This window comes from Solea senegalensis, linkage group LG8, assembly GCF_019176455.1.
Source record: "Solea senegalensis isolate Sse05_10M linkage group LG8, IFAPA_SoseM_1, whole genome shotgun sequence".
Taxonomy (NCBI): Eukaryota; Metazoa; Chordata; class Actinopteri; order Pleuronectiformes; family Soleidae; genus Solea; species Solea senegalensis.
Genome location: NC_058028.1, coordinates 14,041,029 through 14,060,875, shown reverse-complemented (window position 1 = coordinate 14,060,875; position 19,847 = coordinate 14,041,029). Strand labels below are relative to the sequence as shown.

The 19,847-nt window shown below is 41.4% G+C and overlaps 2 protein-coding genes across 2 annotated transcripts; one reads left to right on the top strand and one right to left on the bottom strand.

Annotated features, from left to right (window-relative positions):
• Positions 1–4,902: 4,902 nt before the first annotated feature.
• Positions 4,903–15,164, top strand: slc1a5 (solute carrier family 1 member 5). Its single transcript, XM_044032285.1, has 8 exons — positions 4,903–5,638; positions 10,425–10,467; positions 10,648–10,710; positions 10,840–11,006; positions 11,120–11,353; positions 11,690–11,884; positions 11,991–12,125; positions 12,839–15,164. Exons 1-8 carry the CDS (start codon positions 5,115–5,117, stop codon positions 13,068–13,070), a joined length of 1,593 nt encoding a protein of 530 aa, XP_043888220.1. The 5' UTR covers positions 4,903–5,114; the 3' UTR covers positions 13,071–15,164.
• LOC122773525 (fukutin related protein) lies at positions 13,841–18,927 on the bottom strand. Its single transcript, XM_044032284.1, has 2 exons — positions 18,594–18,927; positions 13,841–18,387 (listed from the first exon to the last, which is right to left on the bottom strand). The coding sequence occupies exon 2, from the start codon at positions 18,286–18,288 to the stop codon at positions 16,690–16,692; it is 1,599 nt and encodes a 532-aa protein (XP_043888219.1). The 5' UTR covers positions 18,289–18,387; positions 18,594–18,927; the 3' UTR covers positions 13,841–16,689.
• Positions 18,928–19,847: the final 920 nt, after the last annotated feature.

The window sequence follows — 19,847 nt, the reverse complement described above, 5'->3', positions numbered from 1 at the left end:
ATGCGCTGCATTTTTTTTTAATTTGGGTGGAAAAACTCTGAAAGAGGAACAATTTAGAGAATTACAAAAAGTAGACACCCATATCTACTTGGAAGGTTGCACCTTTTTTATTTATATATATATATATTTCCAAAGAAAATTCCAAGAAAAAAAATGACAAGTGACTCACAGCTCTCTGTCCTTTTGACCCTTTATGTTCCTGAATGTCAGTACCATTCCTCAACAGTCACCATATTCATATTCAATCCAGTGATTTTGACCAATATTGGACCGATACCAATACCCATCCCTACTATATACATGTAATGTCATCCAGCAAACCAAATAAGACAAATAATACAGAAAATACAACATGATAATTCCTAACTAACACCACCATATTTAAAAAGGAGAACAAGTCTTACTGTAAAACCTACATGGCACGATGTCTGTTGCACTGCCTCCAGTTAATTAACCGTGTCTTTCACCCACCAACTTTTTTTAAATATCTAGGGACATTTTCTCGCAAGATCTTATGTGTAAAAGTCTTAGGTTTTTTTAAGCTCTTATATAAACTCAATGTGTGGACAAAACAAAACAGTTCTGGAAAACAATGATTGACATTTCTGTCATCATTTCTGACATTCTGTGGACCAAATAACTGATTAATTGTGAAAATAATTGCCAGATATCATTAGGGGCAGCCACAGCCTTGGTGTAAATACCAGAAAAGTCTTCCCTTGTTGACATAGGAATCCGTTCCTCTTTAGAAGCTGCACTACTGATTAACATTGAAAGAGCAACGGTTGATGGAGAATCTCACACTCAGCCAAATCAGCCAATGATTTCGAGGACACGAAGATGTAAGTAGAGAATATTTAAACCAAAAGTCAAACTTGTTATCTCGGCACGGTGTACTCAGCATGTTTGCGGTTGTCATAATCATTTATAGAAGACTGTAGTTTGCATTAAGAAGTCCATTCTTTTTTATTTGACCTTTATGTCACTCTGTGACTTACAGCCAAGACGGGATGAGTTCGCTGAGACAGGATAAGTTAAATAAACAGCCAAAAATATATTTCGAAGAATCTCCCCAGCCGGTCTAATGTGTGTGCACCATGTGTTTTCATAGATGGGGCCTACTCTAGAAAAACGTGAGGCTCTTCTGTGCCAGTGAAGCTGTCCTTTCTCACAGAATAATGTGCTGTTTCACACAATCACAGCGATACCTCCACTCATTCGCACAGTCGGAGGGAACAAAGCACAAGCTTGAGATAACAAACCAAGCACTGAGAGGACCAGCCTGAGTCCCGGTCCTGTGGGCATTCTTTGGTGTTAAAGGTGCTTTTCCCACAAATTTCTGCCAGTGGGAGTCTGCTTTAAAATGTCTTGGATTTGTGTTTGGGTGGAAGCTAACCCCAGCTTTCTTGACTCCCACACAAGAACTTTCATGTTATCTGACTACAGGCCTCAGTATCCCATACAATACAAGTCTGTCTCTTATGACGGTCTGACTCACACCTTGCCAAAAGCTGGAAGGTGGTCATCAGGGTCACTGTGTCCATCTCAATCTTCATTCACATCCATTTTCCTGTAGATGTAGGCAGACAGCTGAGTCCTGACCTGAGGAGTTAGAACTGGACAATGGGTTTCTTTCAAGGTTGTTTATTTTCACCGATGTACGAACTGCGTAAAAACCTAATAACTCTTCTGGCTTTGTGGCAAACACTCCACTGTGGAGTTTACTGGCTAAAGATAGCGTTGTTGTCACTGGAAGGGTAAGTGTTGCGTTGGCGTGATGTTAGCATGGAGATTACAGGCACCGTGATGAAAATAACGGCTGTGTTAACATTGTTGTACAGAAAAGCTCTTGGTAAATTAGCCTGAGTCCACAATTTACCAAGACTAACCATGAAATCCGTTGCTTGTGAGTTCCCATTGCTCCTGTCTTCTTCTGCTCGCTGTGTCAGGATACTACAGCTCTGGAATATTGTCCTCTCGGGCTGTATCAAAACACGTAAAAAAGCATGGCAGGGGCATTATTAGCAGGGTTTGAATTACAATCTTATCTTTGTGGGAGTCTAATAACTGATGTCAACTAAGACAGAGATAAATACAGTACAGTAAAGTCACTGATGCCCGTAAAATCTGTTCCATCGCAGAATTTGCATACACATTGCCCAAAGTAACACATGGCTGAACACAGAAGAGCTAAGGTCAGGACTCGGCTGTCTACCTACATCTACAGAAAAGGTAGACTCTTGAGAATACGTGTACATTTTAGGTAAGAAAAAATGGTGATGGTTTGGAAGGAGAGCGGAGGAAACCATTTATGTCAGAGTTGAGAAATCATCTCTCGTCAGAAGAGGAGATCTGAAACACCACCAATGCCCTTTTATGTCTATATCTGTCCTACTGATTCATTGTCTTCTGGAGAAGTTAGGGTGTGGAGATGTTTGCTTTTTCTTCCTCTTTCTTCAGAATTATCCAAATATGGCTGGAATTGGTAAAAGTCATTCAATTGCAACAGATGTTAAATTAATTTTGTTGCTGATGTTTGTTTTTCCACATGAATAACCCTGAGATGCTATAACTACAACATAAATGATATTTTTTGTTGCGCTGTTAATAATAAGCACATGGGGAGAGAGGTTTTGTCTCCATAGCTGTTCAAACCCGGCTTCGTCTATGCGTCAGCTTATGCAAATCACTGCCTACTAATACAAGGAAAGAGTCTCACAAAAATGCTGGTGTCATGTTGCATCATTTTGAACACACCACACCTTTCATCTTGCCAAAGGCTTTATTCTAATTGTTTAAAACCAGCAATACATACAGTAGTCGTTACAGTAGACTACCTGTGAGAGTCTGCCATTCAATTAAATGTATTTAATGTATTTATAGTGTAGACCAAATTAGATCACATCACTCCATCTGGCCAAATACTGGTATCATATTGCATCATTCTGAATTGACCACACCTCTATTATAAGTGACAGCGGATATTCTGGTGAAAATATTGCGTTAAAATGAATATCTTTGAGAAACAAGGACACCTGAAACCGATTCTGTTTGTCGTTCTGACATTATATTTTTCAAAATGTTCAAACTGCACACATGTACCCCACCTCTCACCCTCATGTGGAGGATAAAGCGGTGGAAGATGGATGAATATTCATGATCAACCTGGAATGTATTGTTTGTATAAGCATATTGGCACAGCTTCTTGATCTCTTCACTCTCTTTGCTTGGTTCAGTTTCTACATTTGAAGATATAGAAGTCACCATATGATCTTCTCCACTATAGTATAAAACACGATCTCGTATTTAATATATTCTATAGACAATATATAGTCTAGGAAATTGGCTGATGTTTATTTTTCACACGTGATGTGCACGCTGTATCTGAGATACAGAAATATGACAATATGGAAAATAAGTCAAACCACATGTATGACTCACGCATCTTTCTTTATATCACATTTTTCACACAAATGTTTAGAGATGGGAGTCTGTGAATTGAATCTATTTTATTTGTATAGTCCAAATCAGATTAAATAACACCCGTCTATTAAGACAGGTCGTCTGACCACATACTATTGCCATGTTGCATCATATTGAATACACCCCACCCTTATCAAGAGCAACAGTGAATTTCCTGGATTATATATAGTTTATGGTGACTCTTATTTCCACACCTGATCTACATATATCATCTGATATCAGCTCATATGAAATTGCCCTTAGTTTTCCACAAAACGCAAGACATATTGGTTTGTAATTTTTTAATTTCTCGTAAAATATAATCATTTTGGATGGGGAAAAAAAACATTTTAAGTGACAAGGGACTGAAAGACTAAGATAAAGACAAGGTCACACACTTCAGAGCACCAAATAACTGTCAGTATTCAATAAAAGCACAAAGAAAAAACAGCCAAGAACAAGTGAGTGAAAATTCTTCCACTACTACTACTGATAAATAAAAGATAAAAGGACTACACAGCTTAAATGTATCTACAGACAGTGGCTTTGAACTTTTGTGCTGAAGAATTCATCAGAAGGAGAAGAAGAAGGTGGTGAAAGTCAAGACCTTCAGAGGGCAGGAGGAGGGGAGAAGAAGAAAAGCAGGATTTAAGAAATCCTTTCAAAGAATCCATTGACTCTGCGATTCTTATCTCCTCAGGTAATTTGTTTTCCGTTGATTTGTAAAATAGAGAAAGAAATTGTTTTTTTTGTTTGTTTTAAGTGATGCTGCTGAAGTCCCTATATTGACACATACCTTGTTTATCCCGTGTTTGGGTTTAGGCAATGTCATCTGCCTTTGATCTTTCATCACCCATCCCATCCGGTCCCCAAATCTAATCCCTCGTTTTATGTAGTATTTAGGCTTTATTTATCTCATCAGAGAACTACAGTTATGTACTGGCTGCTGCTGATATTGCTCTTCCCACATCCTGGCCACAGTGGAAGAGATTAAATAAATAGACAAAGCATGGCTTTTAATTGCAGGAGAGAAAAATGTTAGTGACTTCATCACTCTTCCTCTCATGTTTGGCTCCACTGTGCATAGACTACATAGAGTCTAACGTTCCAGGGTTAGTTAGAGGGATGGACTGTCAAATAAGGTGGAAAAACCTTTAACAATAATATCTATTTGAGACTACAGAGGTTTCATGAATTGTTGAGGGAAAATGGCAGAAAAAGTTAAATATTTCAAAAACGATAAATGGCAGATAAAACGTTAAATATAATCTATGAAATGTTGGTGGTTTCTGGATCTTGTTCCATGAGTGTTTCTACTCTAGTTTTACTTAGCACAAATACAATTATTTGTGTACGCACTATACAATTCCATACAGGACACATGCAACTCTCTCTTGTATTGCGTCTTAATGCATGTAATGGAAGATGTGAATAGTAATTCACCAAGACTGACTTTACAACCGCGCCCCCGGCTCATGCGTCACAGGGAGGAGTTACAGCTGCCAGATCAGTTGGTAGATAAAGAGCAGAGCAGCAGATTTGTTGTGTGTTGCCAGCTCAAGGAGCGTAAAAAGCACTCCCGCTTTTGTCGTTTTTTTTGTCATTTGTCTTTAGGATAAAGATAAGTTTAAGTGGAACTCCGTGCGCGCACAATGGCTGAGAAGATTGACATGGAGGAGGCGAAGGCGTCCAACGGCGAGGCGCTCGCTAACGGCTTGAGCAACCCGAAGATCAGCAGCCCGGAGCCACTGTCCCAGCGGGTGAAGAGGATAGTGAAGAACAACCTGCTGGTTATCCTCACTGTGGCCGGGGTCATCGTCGGTGTCTTCATCGGACTCACCGTGCGTAATGCCACGCTGACCAGGACCCAGATGATCTACGTGGGCTTCCCCGGCGAGGTCCTCATCCGGCTACTGAAGATGATCATAATCCCGCTGGTTGTGTGCAGTCTGGTGTCCGGGGCCGCCAGCATCGACCCCAAAGCCCTGGGCAAGCTCGGCGGCTGGGCCATGCTCTTCTTCCTGGTCACCACATTGATCGCCTCGTCCATTGGTGTCGTGATGGCGTTCATCGTGAACCCCGGCGTGGTGGAACGCGGGAAACCAACAATCCAGGGTCTGTCCGACGACGTGCCCGCTGCTAAAGACGTGATAGACTCTTTCCTGGACCTCATCAGGTGAGTGAGACCCGCGCTCTTTTCTCACCTGTCCAGCCTGTAATTAGTCACAACATGACGTCCACTGTACGACTTAACTCACACTTTATACTCGAACATACTCGAACTCCGTGGTTTCCCGACAGTAAGACGTGGGAGGTGGTGCCGGATATTACACGTGTATATTTAACTACCCTATATACGTTTGTGTACACGTGTGTGTGTGTGTGTGTGTGCGCGCGCGCTGTAATGACACCAGGCTGTTGCATCAGCAGCTGAGCCATGCAGCCATGCAGGGTCAGAGTTTGGGCTGAGCAATTAATCGATTTAAAAAAAATAAAATCTAAATCGCAATATGGAAGGAGGCGCGGTATTTCTTAAGGTCAAAATGTGGTCAACTTTTCGATTCAATATTGTCATAATGAATGAAAGAAAGAAAGAAAGAAAGAAAACATCTTTGTTTCTCCCAAATGTGCACAAAAGTCACACAGTAACCATTTAAAATGTTACTCAAATTATACCATATATCGCTAATCCTATCGCAATTTCAGAAAAAAAATAAAATAAAAAAAAAAATCGCAATTAGCTATTTATTTAAAATCGTTTCAGCCCTAGTCAGAGTGCCACTTTTGTCACGGATATTTCACACAAGCTGCCACAAACCATCATCTTTTAAAAACACATGTCATCGATCTTTACTACACACGTGGGTCTGTTGCGACGGCACGTGTGTGAGACCAGGTTGTGTAGCTGGGACAACCTCTGTTATTCAAAAGTAACATGACATTGACTTTAAAGTAAGAATATTAAAGGGTTACAGTGAAGGGGAATTCCACGCTTACAAAGAAGGGGTGTTCATTTTTCCAAAAGAAATGCAGTTAAACAAGTGACTCATGTCACACATGGAGTTATCTATAAGATCTTATCACACTAACACTGTAAAGCATCAGCCGTAACATGAACAGTTACACTGTTGTGTTGGTGATATTTCCTGACATCTTTGCCAAGTCCTCTCTTTCCCAAGCACACCAGGGAGCTATGATGGCCTTTGTGTACCAGAACAGATGTAAACACTGTTTCATAATCCCTAACCTTCTCTCTCTCTGCCTTTCCTCCTCCTCCTTTGTTGGTTTCTGCATCTGGGTTTTGTGGGCAGAGCAATTCTTCTTCATTTCCATTGACTTCCATTTCAGAATGCTCAATTACAGAGGGGGCCAAAAAAAGACCTAAAAGTTCTGAACAAAAATGTTTTTCCATCTGTCTTTCCTCTGTTATGTTTCAGTAGAACAGCACATACAGGCCTGCAGTCACATGTATCTTAGACGATTATTTGCTTTACTCAATAATTTTTACTAGATGTATAAAGCTACAAGAGAGGGAGCCTAATATAACCCCCCTCTGGTTCCGGCTCTGTATTCTCCAATTTGATTTGTTTATTCTTTTTACTGGGAGATCATGTGATAATAAGTGTGGTACTGATCAGTGAGCCGGGGGGGGGGGCCTTGAGTTTGACCGTTAAGCCGTCTAAAGTACAAATAAAAGCTGCGAAAACCAAATGTTTGTTTTGTTAATTTTAAAGCAATAATACACTCGTACAAACATGCTTATGTGATGTATATTCAATTTCTGCCCATAAATCCCCTCTAAATATTGCACAATGGCCCTTCAAATATACAAATGTTGTGGTGTATTATGATAGTGTATCCGGTTACACATCTTAAGTGTGTTATGACTTTCTTCCCTCTTAGAAGTGAATATATAGCCTTAGTCACTTCTCTGGTTTATTTAACATTAAATTACTTTACTGGTTTTAATGCTTTTGCAGACCAGTGTGTAAGACCACAGTGCTCTGAACTCCTCTGCCTGGGAATCAGTCCACACATATTTATATTTTTTCTAAATCAGTGTGTCACAGGGGCACGACATGTGCCACCTCATCCTCCAAGGCATAAAAGGAAGCAACAGTGTGTTTAAGCAGGCGAGTCAGAGTCCAAAATAGAACCATGTCAAAATACTTTTGACACTCAGAATGTTTGAGGAAACATCTTGCTCAACTGGTTGCTTGAGCTCAATCGTGCTTTTCCTCCGTTTGAACCACCCGCCCGTTTGCGGAAAATAGATCATCACTTGGCAGCGTTACAGAAAGCACTGTTTTACTACTTTGACAAGCGCACACATACCAACACTGAGAAGTTAATTGAAACTTACCCCCATTACTGTTAGCTTGTGTACAGTCTTGGTACATGTGTGTGTGTGTGTGTGTGTGTGTGTGTGTGTGTGTGTGTGTGTGTGTGTGTGTGTGTGTGTGTGTGTGTGTGTGTGTGTGTGTGTGTGTGTGTGTGTGTGTGTGTGTGTGTGTGTGTGTGTGTGTGTGTGTGTGTGTGTGTGTGTGTGTGTGTGTGTGTGTGTGTGTGTGTGTGTGTGTGTGTGTGTGTGTGTGTGTGTGTGTGTGTGTGTGTGTGTGTGTGTGTGTGTGTGTGTGTGTGTGTGTGTTCCTGTTAAGTGCACAGTTCTGTTTTTCATTAGATATGGAATTTTGTTCTAAAAAAGCCACACTTTTATGCCCTGCACTCTCCCTCTTCATCCTCAGGCAGTGTGGTCTGGCTCTGGGAATGTCTACATTAGTCATCTGGTATACAAAGCTCACATGACTAAGCATTTTGTTCAACTCAAACACATTTGTTTCCAATACCTGGAATTAAAAAAAAAAACATTTATCTGGACTTGGTTCTAAAATTCCGATTGTTTTCATATGGCCCTGAATGCAACATCTGTTGTCCATATTTACCTAGGGCTGTTTTAAGAGCGGGGGGAAAAAAAAGAAAAGTGATGTTTTTCTCGTGCAGAATCACCTTTATAGGACAGAAGAAAAGACCTGCACGTTAGAAAGTACATTTGATATGTTGTAGACGACAAAATACACCACAGGGGTGGACAACATTCTCCATTAATGTCACACACACACACACAGAGCCACTCCTTCACATCCTGGTTAACGTGTCTCCTGTCTTTTGTTTGTTTTTTTTCTACTGAAAACCTTTTGTTCTAGTCCATCAGGTATGACCTGTAAAATTACTGAGCTTGTACCATATTAGTCAGAAAAGAAGAGAAAATAAACTCAAATATGACACAAGTCTATCTGCCAAAAGAGGTCCACATGTGGGCTGCTGTTGTCCCGAGTCATAGTATCAGGAATTTCGTACACTCTGTCCAGCCACATACTTATTACACAATCTTTGTCGACCTGCAATAGGCATTTCACCATTTATTGCTACATCCGGGACACATTGAGATGTTAGTCAGACGTGAGTGCACTTGTCCTTAAACAATGAACTCAGGATGAATAAAGAAACGCACCCACCTGCTGCCATGGAACAGTTCATGGGCTGGTTCTGAGAATACTGCTTATAGGACTCTACTGTACAGAGTAGAGTGTAGGCCTGTGTCATGCAGCAAGGGCAAGTGTGTGACCTGTCTTCTTTTACTTTGAGTTGGGACTGTGTGTGGTTTATTTTTATTTAGTTTTTTTTAACCCATGACCGCTTTGTCCTAGATTGACATGTTTTCTTCGTCTTTCATCAGATTGTAGCACTTGTTAAATCTGCATTACAAATGTGCACAAATATGAGAATTACACGTTTGAATATTCATATTCTCTACTTTTGGCTTGAATCCCTGACAGCCGCATTAGCACAACCAGATTTCAGCCTGTGATCCACTACGTCCTGTCACATAGTCACATGATGTTTAATCTCAATGCACTCTACATTAGTGTGTAGAGCACATTTAAAAACAACTGAGGTTGACCAAAGCACTGTACAGACTGACGGCAATAAAAATCAGTGAAATAAACAAAAACATAGGAACATAAAAATGAAAACTACACATAATCAACGTGTAAAGCGCCTGGGCACATCTGATGTGCCAGGGCAGGGCATTGCCGCTGCAAAGGGTCGATCACCTCTGGTCTCTAATTTTAGGGACTTCCACTAGCAGCTGGTTAGCTGACCTAAGCGCTCTGCCTGGAGCGTGCTTGTGCCGCAGTTCAGCCAGATTGTTAAAAACAAACGACAGGATTTTAATAGATCATTCGAGGCCAATATTGGTGCGACATGTTTACGCTTACCAGTCAGAAGACGTTCTGCACGAGCTGCAGATGGTGATACGACAACTGGTCGATGCCAAAATACAGTGAGTTGCATTAATCCAACTGTGTGCTTATAAAAACATGGATTACCAGCAGATCTTTTGGCGGGAGGTAGCAAGAAGATGGATAAAAAATCTTGTTATCATTTAGGTTCAGGATTTTACATCTATGACGTCATTTCAGACTGGAGCTTTGCAGTCTCCAGCCAGATGCTGCCACTTTTTTGGTTCTTGCTCATTTCTTAAATCTTTCCCTAAGAGCTTGTATTCAACACTTAGTGCTGCCACGGCACAGATCAGTGCCACAGGTGCACCCTTGGTATTTTTTGCCGCGAAATTAAATCTGATTTAAAAACGTTTGAGTACTTTTTTCTCAGGTGTGTTTATATGGTACAAAAAATCGGATTGCCCATAGGTTGTGTTGAAAAAAGAATATAAGACTCTATATTGCACAATCTAAGAATCGTCTCTTAGAGCCACCTCGTTCACGACCGACACGGCACTAGTTCTGTGATTTTGTTTATTCAAACTTTCCTATGAGGTATGCAAAGACTTCATCAGACTGATGTTTTAGGCAGATTTTTAACATGATCTCTGGTACGCACCGAGCCAAAGAAAGCCAAAGAAAAGCTCAATAATAATTTTATTTTCCTTCTCACAGGAACATCTTTCCCTCCAACCTGGTGTCTGCTGCTTTTCAATCAGTGAGTACTGGGTCTTCATTCAATGTTCTTATAATTATAGCGTGTATGTATGTATGTATGTATGTATGTATATGTATACATACATACATACATACATACATACATACATACATACATACATACATACATACACGTGTGTGTATAAGCTGAGTAAGCTAACTAACTTGCTTTATCATGCAGTATGGAACCACCTACAAGCCTATTACGTCGAATGGCACAGACGGAAACCTCACAGTGGAGACGGTGAGCAGCAAGAATGGAATAAACACAAACATAATGTGGAGAAATACCTTGTCGGATCTTTGTAGTGAAGACTGGTGGTTTTGTGTGTCCATTTTCTGATTTGGTTTTTCCCCATATTTGTGTCTTTAGGTGCCCTTTCCCTCAGACCAGGATGGCATGAATATTCTTGGTCTGGTGGTGTTTGCCATAGTGTTTGGTGTGGCTTTAAGAAAGCTGGGAGAAGAAGGCGAGATCCTCATCAGGTTCTTCAACTCCTTCAACGAGGCCACTATGGTGATAGTCTCCTGGATCATGTGGTAAGGATCGTGGTTTTTGATGAGGAGAGATTAAAAAGAGAGCACTGCGTCATGAATCTCTCACTTCCTCCAGAAACATAATTGGCCTGTGTCTCTCCCTCGTCTCTCTGTAGGTATGCACCTATTGGTATCATGTTCCTTGTAGCTGGAAAGATTGTTGAGATGGAGAATGTAGGAATGCTGTTTGCCAGTCTGGGAAAATACATCGCCTGCTGCATCATCGGACATGCCATCCATGGACTTTTGATAATGCCCGCCATCTACTTTGTCTTCACGAGAAAAAACCCGTACACCTTCCTCTGGGGCATATTCACTGCTCTTGCTACAGCCTTTGGAACGAGTTCAAGGTAATTTCTGAACACATTCTGCATGTGAACATACAGACTCTGTAGGCAAGGGACATGTGTGTGGTTTCTTAGTGTGACGATTCATTTTTGTGTTTTGGTTGCTGACAGTTAAATGGTCTGTGTGGATAGGGAAAAAAAAACAGGCAGAACACAGTGAAGGAAATTCAACAGGTGTTGCCTTTTTAATTTATCTGTATTTAGTTAGCCGGGAGCAGTTAATGGAGATTAGCCAAAACAAGTGTCAACAGACAATGTAGCCAATGGGATTATAGATTGAGGGATTATAGATTTCTCGTCTATGAATCATCCGTTTCTTTTTCTCGCCACATCCTTCAGCTCTGCCACGCTTCCCCTGATGATGAAGTGTGTGGAGGAAAACAACGGCGTGTCCAAGCAAATCAGCCGCTTTATCCTGCCCATCGGAGCGACGGTCAACATGGACGGAGCCGCCCTCTTCCAGTGTGTGGCCGCGGTTTTCATAGCGCAGCTAAACAACGTTTCCCTCAACTTCGTCCAAGTCATTACCATCCTGTAAGTCTTCCATGGCTAAACAATTAAAGGTTGCATGACAATGCACTGTAAATAGTATTTCCCGAGCAGTGTTGTCTAATGTCATCTCCTCTCACTGTTATGTTAGCGTGACAGCTACAGCGTCCAGTGTTGGAGCCGCAGGTATACCTGCTGGTGGTGTGCTGACACTCGCTATCATCCTGGAGGCTGTGTCTCTGCCCACCAGTGACATCTCACTCATCCTGGCTGTAGATTGGCTCGTGTAAGTACACAAACTTTTGGAATTTCCTTTGCAGAAGAGGCATTTGTAACTGACTGCACTCGAGTCTATGACGTTGGTATTGCAATTGGATCTTTAAGTTTTTGTTTGTTGAGTTTGTTTCCCCCGTTGTGTTGACGTTAATTCACGAGTTAAGAGTTATTTCACATCTGTAAATGTAAAAATTGCAAACTGTGACGTGTGCAGGAAGACTGCAACAACAATAACAAAGTGTTTTTTCAGTGCCAGAAAATAAGAAGTTCAAGGGAGAATGTGTGTTTTGTTACTTCACTGTTTCTGAACAAAAACCTGTAGCTGATGAAGAATTTCAACAATGTTTTACAGCATTCATTGTGTCTCGTCAGTTTTGTTTTGTTTTGAGTTTTTAGTTGGGTTTAAAAGCTATGGGTGATATAGAATGCACATTTTAAAACATTCATTGTTGTCATTGCAGTAGTAATGATAAAAATAGTGCCTAAAACCTGTATTTAAAGTGTGTTCCAGGTTTGAACATGCACACAATTAACTAATTAACAGTGGAAAGGAAGAAAAATTTACTTCTCATATTGCTGATTTTATTTACCTCATAAAGAATGGCACATTGCAACATAAAAGTCCAAACGGTGCTTTTACAAGTAAAAGCTATTGGCGATACTGTTTTTACACATAATATCTAAATGGACAGTGTTAGTAATGTTTGTCTTTCACTTCCTCAGTGACCGAACTTGCACCGTGCTGAACGTAGAGGGCGATGCCTTTGGAGCGGGGCTCCTGCAGTTCTTTGTGGATCGTCAGGCCAAACAGCAGGAAGGAAACGAGCTGAGCGAGGTGCGGTTGGAGGGTGAGCCATCGGCGGCTGCACCCGAACACTCGCCGCTCATTGAGAAACGAGGTGGGGCGGACAGTGGAAAGCCAACGGCGTCTAGTGAAAAAGAGTCCGTCATGTAAAATCGGCCGCTGACATCATCACTTTGACACTCCTGAGAACTGAAACCCAAGGTTCAGACCCCCCCGATTTTTATTTTTTCCCTCCTGTCCTGGAGGAAAGCGGAAACACAACATGCACTGCACAATGCAAAGAAAAACACATATTATACACAGTGACTTGGACAGGACAGGATTGTGCATTTCTACTTGCTGTCTTGACCCGCATTGGCGTTGCGTTCGGTTGGTCCTCATCACTTTTTCAAGTCAGAATTTGAGCATTTGACCACGTGTGTGTCTACCATGTGTTCATCAGTGACGCGTGTTGCCAGTGGGATGTCAAAAGGCTGGACCAGTGACTCCTTACATCGTGCCAGATCAATTTTTTACAAATCTTAAGTTGTGTTACATACATCTTTAGTAGAAATTGGGTTACGTGGATGCAGTTGCCTATCTGCCGTTACTGCCTGTTCATTTTTCCTCCCCATGAAAAGCACGGTCAATTCTGACTTCAAAAGATGATGAGAACGTTTAGTAAGACAGTTTTTATATATCACCCATCTGGAATCTCTTTTTTCTTTTCTCTTTTTTATACCGTGTTTGAGTAACCAGTAAAACACACCACATATGATGTACACGGTATCATCATACTGTAGATTTATTATGAGCATATTTTATGTATTTTATGATACAGGAATGTGGCCACTCTCCTACAGATTTTGTCACGTATATGTTCACTGAAACATTAGCTCAAAGTCTGTATGAAAGTTGCTGTAGTAATTTATGAAAAGTTCTTGGTTGGGGTTAAAAGCTTTTATTAGTCTCTTATTGTGACTTTACTTATTCCAGGCCAGTGGTTGTACACAATCACTTTCTCATGGTGAGAAAAAGCAATACACTTAAGATTATATTTATACGACAAAGCACACCAAATATCCTTAATGGCATCCCAAAGATGAATGTAGGACTCTTTCTTAAGGACTCGCACAATTTGATGTCGGAGCATTTTCTTCTGCTTCTTCACACAGACATCAGGTTACAACATGACCTCAGGTTCACCTCTTGCTTGAAGGCTGTCCTTCATTTGCTTCTTAAAATTTAAGGAACCAAAAAATCCAGCAGGAACAAGGTTGGTTAACTTTGGTTTGACACGGTTTTAAGAAGTGTAACCAAAATGGCGTTAGGCCGCCTTGTATGTTTGTCTTTGAAATGATCTGTTCATAATAATTTGTATTTATTTCTCTAATCGAATTCCAAAGATGTTTTTTGGTCACTGTTGACACATTAGTAACTGAAAAAGTGTTTTTTTTGGAGTCTTATAATGGCCTGTTTTCCCCTCCATCTTATTTTTAACGTGTGAGTAAGACAATAGTCCGATTGATTGGACTTCGGCGTTAAAAAATATCAAGATCTCTAAATTGACCGTAGGTGTGAGTGTGACAGTGAATGGTTGTTTGTCTCTATGTGTCCCTGCGATGGACTGGTGATCTGTCCATCTGTCCTTTTGACCTGTCAACTGAGATTGGAGACTCATGTGGAGGATAAAGCAGTAGAGGATGGATGTATAAAGACACAAGAGAATATGTTCTATGTTGGTTATGCTTGAGAGATGCTGCATTTCTAAATGGTTAATAGTAAACCTGCACTATTGATGGTTTGTCTCTTCCATCCCTGTCGTCTTTAACTGCACAGAACTGATGTGAGATTAAATCCTACGTGCAGTGAGTCTTTTTCAGTGTTTTATTTTTTTAAAACCGTTTTATATTTTACTGGTAGTATTATTTTCCCGTTATTTCATTGCAAACCTAACGTGTCATTTCTCCCCTCAAGTGTCATGAGTGCGTTAAGCATTGCCCAAAAAACATCTATTGTGCTCCAGCTTGTTTTTGTTGCGGTTACGGTGCAGGGTTTTAAAGATGGTCATTTAAATTGTTATCATTCCTCTTTGAGATATTTGCCTATATGGATGTATGTTTTCCGTTCTGTGTGTGTGTGTGTGTGTGTGTGTGTGAGTGAGTGCATGGTAGTTGTAATGATTTTGTTACAGTGGGGGTTGAAGTCACATTCTTAATGTACTGTCTGTAGGTTTTTAACAATAAAGGCCTTTTATCGCCTCCACCACGTAGGTCATGTTTTCACACCATGTTTAATTGTCAAGATCACACACAAGCGCACAAAAAAAACAAATACACTAAACTTGGATAGATGTGGTGTAGGCGAAAGCAGAACTTTTGATAAAAGGGTCGGTCAGTGCATGATTGTACATTTTAATATTCATGGTCGGTCTTCTGTGCAGTGTTGGGGATCTCTCTTTGTTTTAATCTCAGTCGTCTAAGGTGCTGCTCTGCAGTAAAACCAAAGAGGAGAAACTGGTTTCAAATATGCTGAGGTCCTTTTATGTTGTTGCCTCTGACAATACAGCAGCTGCATTGGACACAGCGCTGTTGGGAAGACCAATGTAAAACACTGTCAACATTGCAAAAGCAGTTTTCTTGAGTGGGCGAAGAAAAGTCGTTTACAACATCGCTGTGATGAAACCTGAGGCAGATACAATGGTGTGCGGCGCCACCTGGTGTCCAAGAACAGTCACAGCACCTAGTTACTTCAGTTTTGGCAACAAATGTACAGTTGTTGAATGAAACCGATTTTACGATGAAATGATCTTGCACAGGTAACAACACTATATGAGTCATGTGGTGCTGGTGTGTCTTTGTCTCCTCCAATAATTTACTGAAATGAATTTGCAGCTCAGTCGATCCATAATAAGTGCTCAGTAGTAACGCGTGAGGTTAATTATTATTTCACAAATTCAGTTAAATATTAAAGCCTGGTGGAGTAACATGTCATCCTCACCTCACCAACAGGTTCAATTTCACCACACTGTAAGTTACTCATTGCATTATAGATGTCAGGTACCAAACAGCATCTACATATGCACCAGTCATTCAATGACAGTACAAAGCTGAACATGAAAAAAACCAAACAAAAACAGTGCAAAACAATGCAGCACAGTCAATAATTGTAACAGTTTACATTCACAGACAATGATGTACAATATACCTTAAATACGTACTTTAAATCCTGCTTAAGACCATGTCTTTTAATAGTTTCGTCTTTAGAGTCGTCATCTGCAGCAATTATTGATTATTATTTCAATTAATAAATGAATGATCAACTGTTTCTGCCAATCGATTTTAGTGGGGTTTTTTTAGACATTTTTTTTCAGATAACAAAGAAATCATTCAAACTGAATTCACTTTGGATTATTGCCAAAACAAGAAATTTGGGAACATCATCATTTTAAAGTCGATGAAAAAATTAACCCCAGAGATTAATCAAACATGAAAATAATCGTTAGTTGCGGCCGTAGCAGTCATATTTATAAATTAAAGTATGCCATATACAGATTTAGTATGCCACATAGTCTCTGTCTGAGGTATGTCTGATGTTGTTGCACTCATGTAAGAGTCTTTTTTACTTCTCACCACTCACAGGAAATGAAAAGGCTGTGACTCGTTAGATGTCACAATTTGAAAAACCAGTTGTGATTTCTGGTGATCCAGAAATGTTTCAGTTTTACAGGTTTCTTCCTTCCAGGTGAGTTTCTTGTGTTAACACAACAATGTGCAGAGACTAGTGAATCTCATAATTTGCTTCTGTCCAGCCTCTTTTTTAAAGGGTTGGGGTACTGGGGATTCTCAATCACTCCCTCTCCAAACTTGAGCTCTAAGAAAGCTCGGGGGTTGTTGGGACCGTAGGCAGTGATGCCAGCAAAGGTCATTGGTACCAGTGGCTGCAGGAAGTGCTCAGGGAACTCCACATCTTGTTTGTGCTCTGTCCATGTGTCCTTTGTCATGACACCGTTACGTGGATAGAACGGCCACAGGTCAACATGTAGGTGGTTAGCCTCACTGTACTGTACTCTGTAGAAGTCTCCTTCCACAGCACGCTCCCAGACGTAGCCGTTAGCATCCACAAGAGAGCCTGAGTCCACGTTTTTCAGGTGATCACAGTTGGGTATATCTTCCAGATAGATGCCCAGATCTACATCATAATCCCAAGGGATGATGTCTTGATGGCGGACAGCACCAAGCAGAGTCCCACCCTCGAGCCAGTAGCGCACACCTGAGCTCTCAAGGATATTGATGACATACTTGGTGGTTTCCCTGAGTGCTCGCAGGCAGCAGGGAGGTGTCCAGCGATCAAGGTAAAGGTATTCTGGAGTGTCGTCCTGCACGGTGCCAAAGCAACGAGGCGTCTCTTTGCTGCAGCCATACCACTGTTCCTTTCCATCAGACAGCAGGAGACGTTTCAGGCCAAAGCTCCTCATGAGCTTCCCAGTGGCCTCCTTGAGTCGAGTGTCAGCCTTCCACTGGTTGTGAGCGGAGCTGAAAAGGGGACGGTGGTTTGCAGAAAAACACGGGCTCTCCAGCAGCTTGACCTTCCAGCCTCTCAAGGCAGTCTGAGTGAAGAGTGATGAAAAGAGGGGCCGGGCCAAAGGGACAGAGAGGTTAAAGAGATCCTCGGCGCGAATTAGGACAACTGCATCTCCTTGTAAAGCTGTACACACACTCCCACTGCTCCCTGATGCAGCTGGTGAGTAGGTAGCGGTCCACTCTCTGAGGTTCACCCTCAGGTGGAGACAGTGCACAGCTGACCGAGTCAGGACTGGTGCAGCTACCAGCCTCACAGGCCCTCCACCCTCCCCTTCCAGCTCCCTGATCAGCCTCTCAATAGCCCGAGGTTGCTCGAGTTCCACCCCATCGGGCACCAGCAGAACAAACTCTGTCTGGATGTGGAACTCCGGCCTGTGGGCCTGTGGAGGCTGGTCTGGGCTGGGGGAAAGTACCAGAAGTCGAGCCCCCTCTGAAAGCACCAGAGGAGGGTACGGAGATGTGTCAGCCACAGCAAGGAAGGGAATCTCCGGCCTCTGATGAAGGAAGGAATTAGCCACGTCTCCAACGTAATTTTCAAAATTTTCAAACTCCCTGAGAAGAACAGTCACACGTGGGCCACGGTTGTGTCCGTCCACTCCCACCCCCCCAGGTTCAGCCCCAGCTCCTGCAAGTAGCCCGAGGCCTCCCATGACACCAGAGGCAGGTAGCGCAGCCCTCCTTGTACCCCTACCAAGTTCCTTCCTCTTCTCCATCATTTGCTGCTGGGCCCGGGACACGTAATAGAGAATGAGGAGGTTGAGGATGATGGCGCCAGATAAAAGGCCCTGGCAGAAAGTGATTCGCATGGCAGCTTATATTCACTGTCCAGCTTCAATAAAGAAATCCAGCGATTGGTCTTAGGTCCCCATTAGTGTAGTAGCAGAGCAATGAGAGCTGATTACAACCTGTGAAAAAAAAACAACAACACAATGCTTTGACTGACTGAATTCATTTCATGATTAACTTTCTTCATGCTTTTCAACATTAGGTTAGGTGTAAAAGTGGCACAGAGCAGCCAGCCCAACACCATGCAACAATTTCTTATAAAACATGGCTAGCAGCATTACCGTTCAATAAAGACAGGCTGGTAAAACCCATGACACCAACTCACCTCGATTTAGACTTCTCTGTTTTCATTCTTTGCCATACTATTAAAAGCTTGAGCGGCGTTAGGTTCATTCATCGGTGGTGTGTTTGTTGTCCATGATGGTACACCTCAGTCAGGAGCAAACCTGGCTGAAACGGTAGCAACAAACTCTGACGCTAATTTGCATTGTTGTTTGATGTTATAGATATAGTTGTGGTCGAAGGTGACGCTCCAGCATTTTCCACAACTAACCCCAAAATCAAAGCGCATTAAAATATGTTATTACTGGGTAACATAACTCGGGCTCATCCATGTAACACGACTGTGCAGGGTTTGACTTCCCTGGCTGCAGCAGAGACTATAGAAATACTTCCGGGTCTAATCCTTCAGAATAAAAGATCCACTTCCTTTTTCAACATAATTATTTCTTAAAATTTCAGAGACGTTATTTCTCTCCCAAAAAAGACACCAGGTAAAATATTGGCTATATAGTGTATTTTTTTCCCAAACCGTATTAACTGTGTTTTTCAAATATCTCTTACCATTTCTTGAAAATCCGTTCCTAATTACAGGATGTGTATGGTTTCAGTCAGGTTTTTGCAAATTTTAAGTATACAAATATATTGTTCAGTATATTGAGAACGAGTCTGTGCTGTGGTCTTCTTGAACACCCAGTGCTGAAATGGTAAAATTTGGACAAAAAGAGGTCATAATCTGCCTCTTTTTTCCTATCATTCAAATAAGTAATATATGTTCTTCCACAAACGTGTTCAGTGCCATTGCAAACAGCAATAAATGTGGTAATTATGTTGTTAATATTTTTATCATTTTTTTTGTACAATCAAATGAGAGAAAATGGTGAAAGATTTCGGAGTCGACCTTTGTTCTGACATAAAAAAAAACCCGGAAACAATGTTGTGGATAACTTCCTTTAGCTTCACCGTCTTCAACATAGCCTTCTCACAATTTGGCAGGAAACTGGCTCGCCAAGCGACATAAGCGTTGTGTATTACAGAAAACACGGCACTTTATTTGTCACCTTAGCCGGACATTTCCAACGACAAACAGGAGAAGACAAAAACAAATCCGGTATACGTACAAAATAAGAGTTGCAACCTATTTTTTTAAACACTTGTTCAGAGCGATTGAGATCTAATATCTGTTAAGTTGATGCTACTTTAGCATACTTATCAACGTAAGAATGCATATTACACATAGTGCATTTGTGACTAAAAGGCCACGCTGCTACAAATATGGAGGTCGCGCTCGTGTTTTATT

Excerpts from the sequence above, each read along its gene's own strand:
- slc1a5 (XM_044032285.1), top strand. The coding sequence starts at position 5,115 with ATGGCTGAGAAGATTGACATGGAGGAGGCGAAGGCGTCCAACGGCGAG. Across the intron at positions 11,007-11,119 it reads ATAGTCTCCTGGATCATGTG|GTATGCACCTATTGGTATCA; the intron begins GTAAGGATCGTG and ends GTCTCTCTGTAG. Across the intron at positions 12,126-12,838 it reads CTGGCTGTAGATTGGCTCGT|TGACCGAACTTGCACCGTGC; the intron begins GTAAGTACACAA and ends TCACTTCCTCAG.
- LOC122773525 (XM_044032284.1), bottom strand. The coding sequence starts at position 18,288 with ATGCGAATCACTTTCTGCCAGGGCCTTTTATCTGGCGCCATCATCCTC.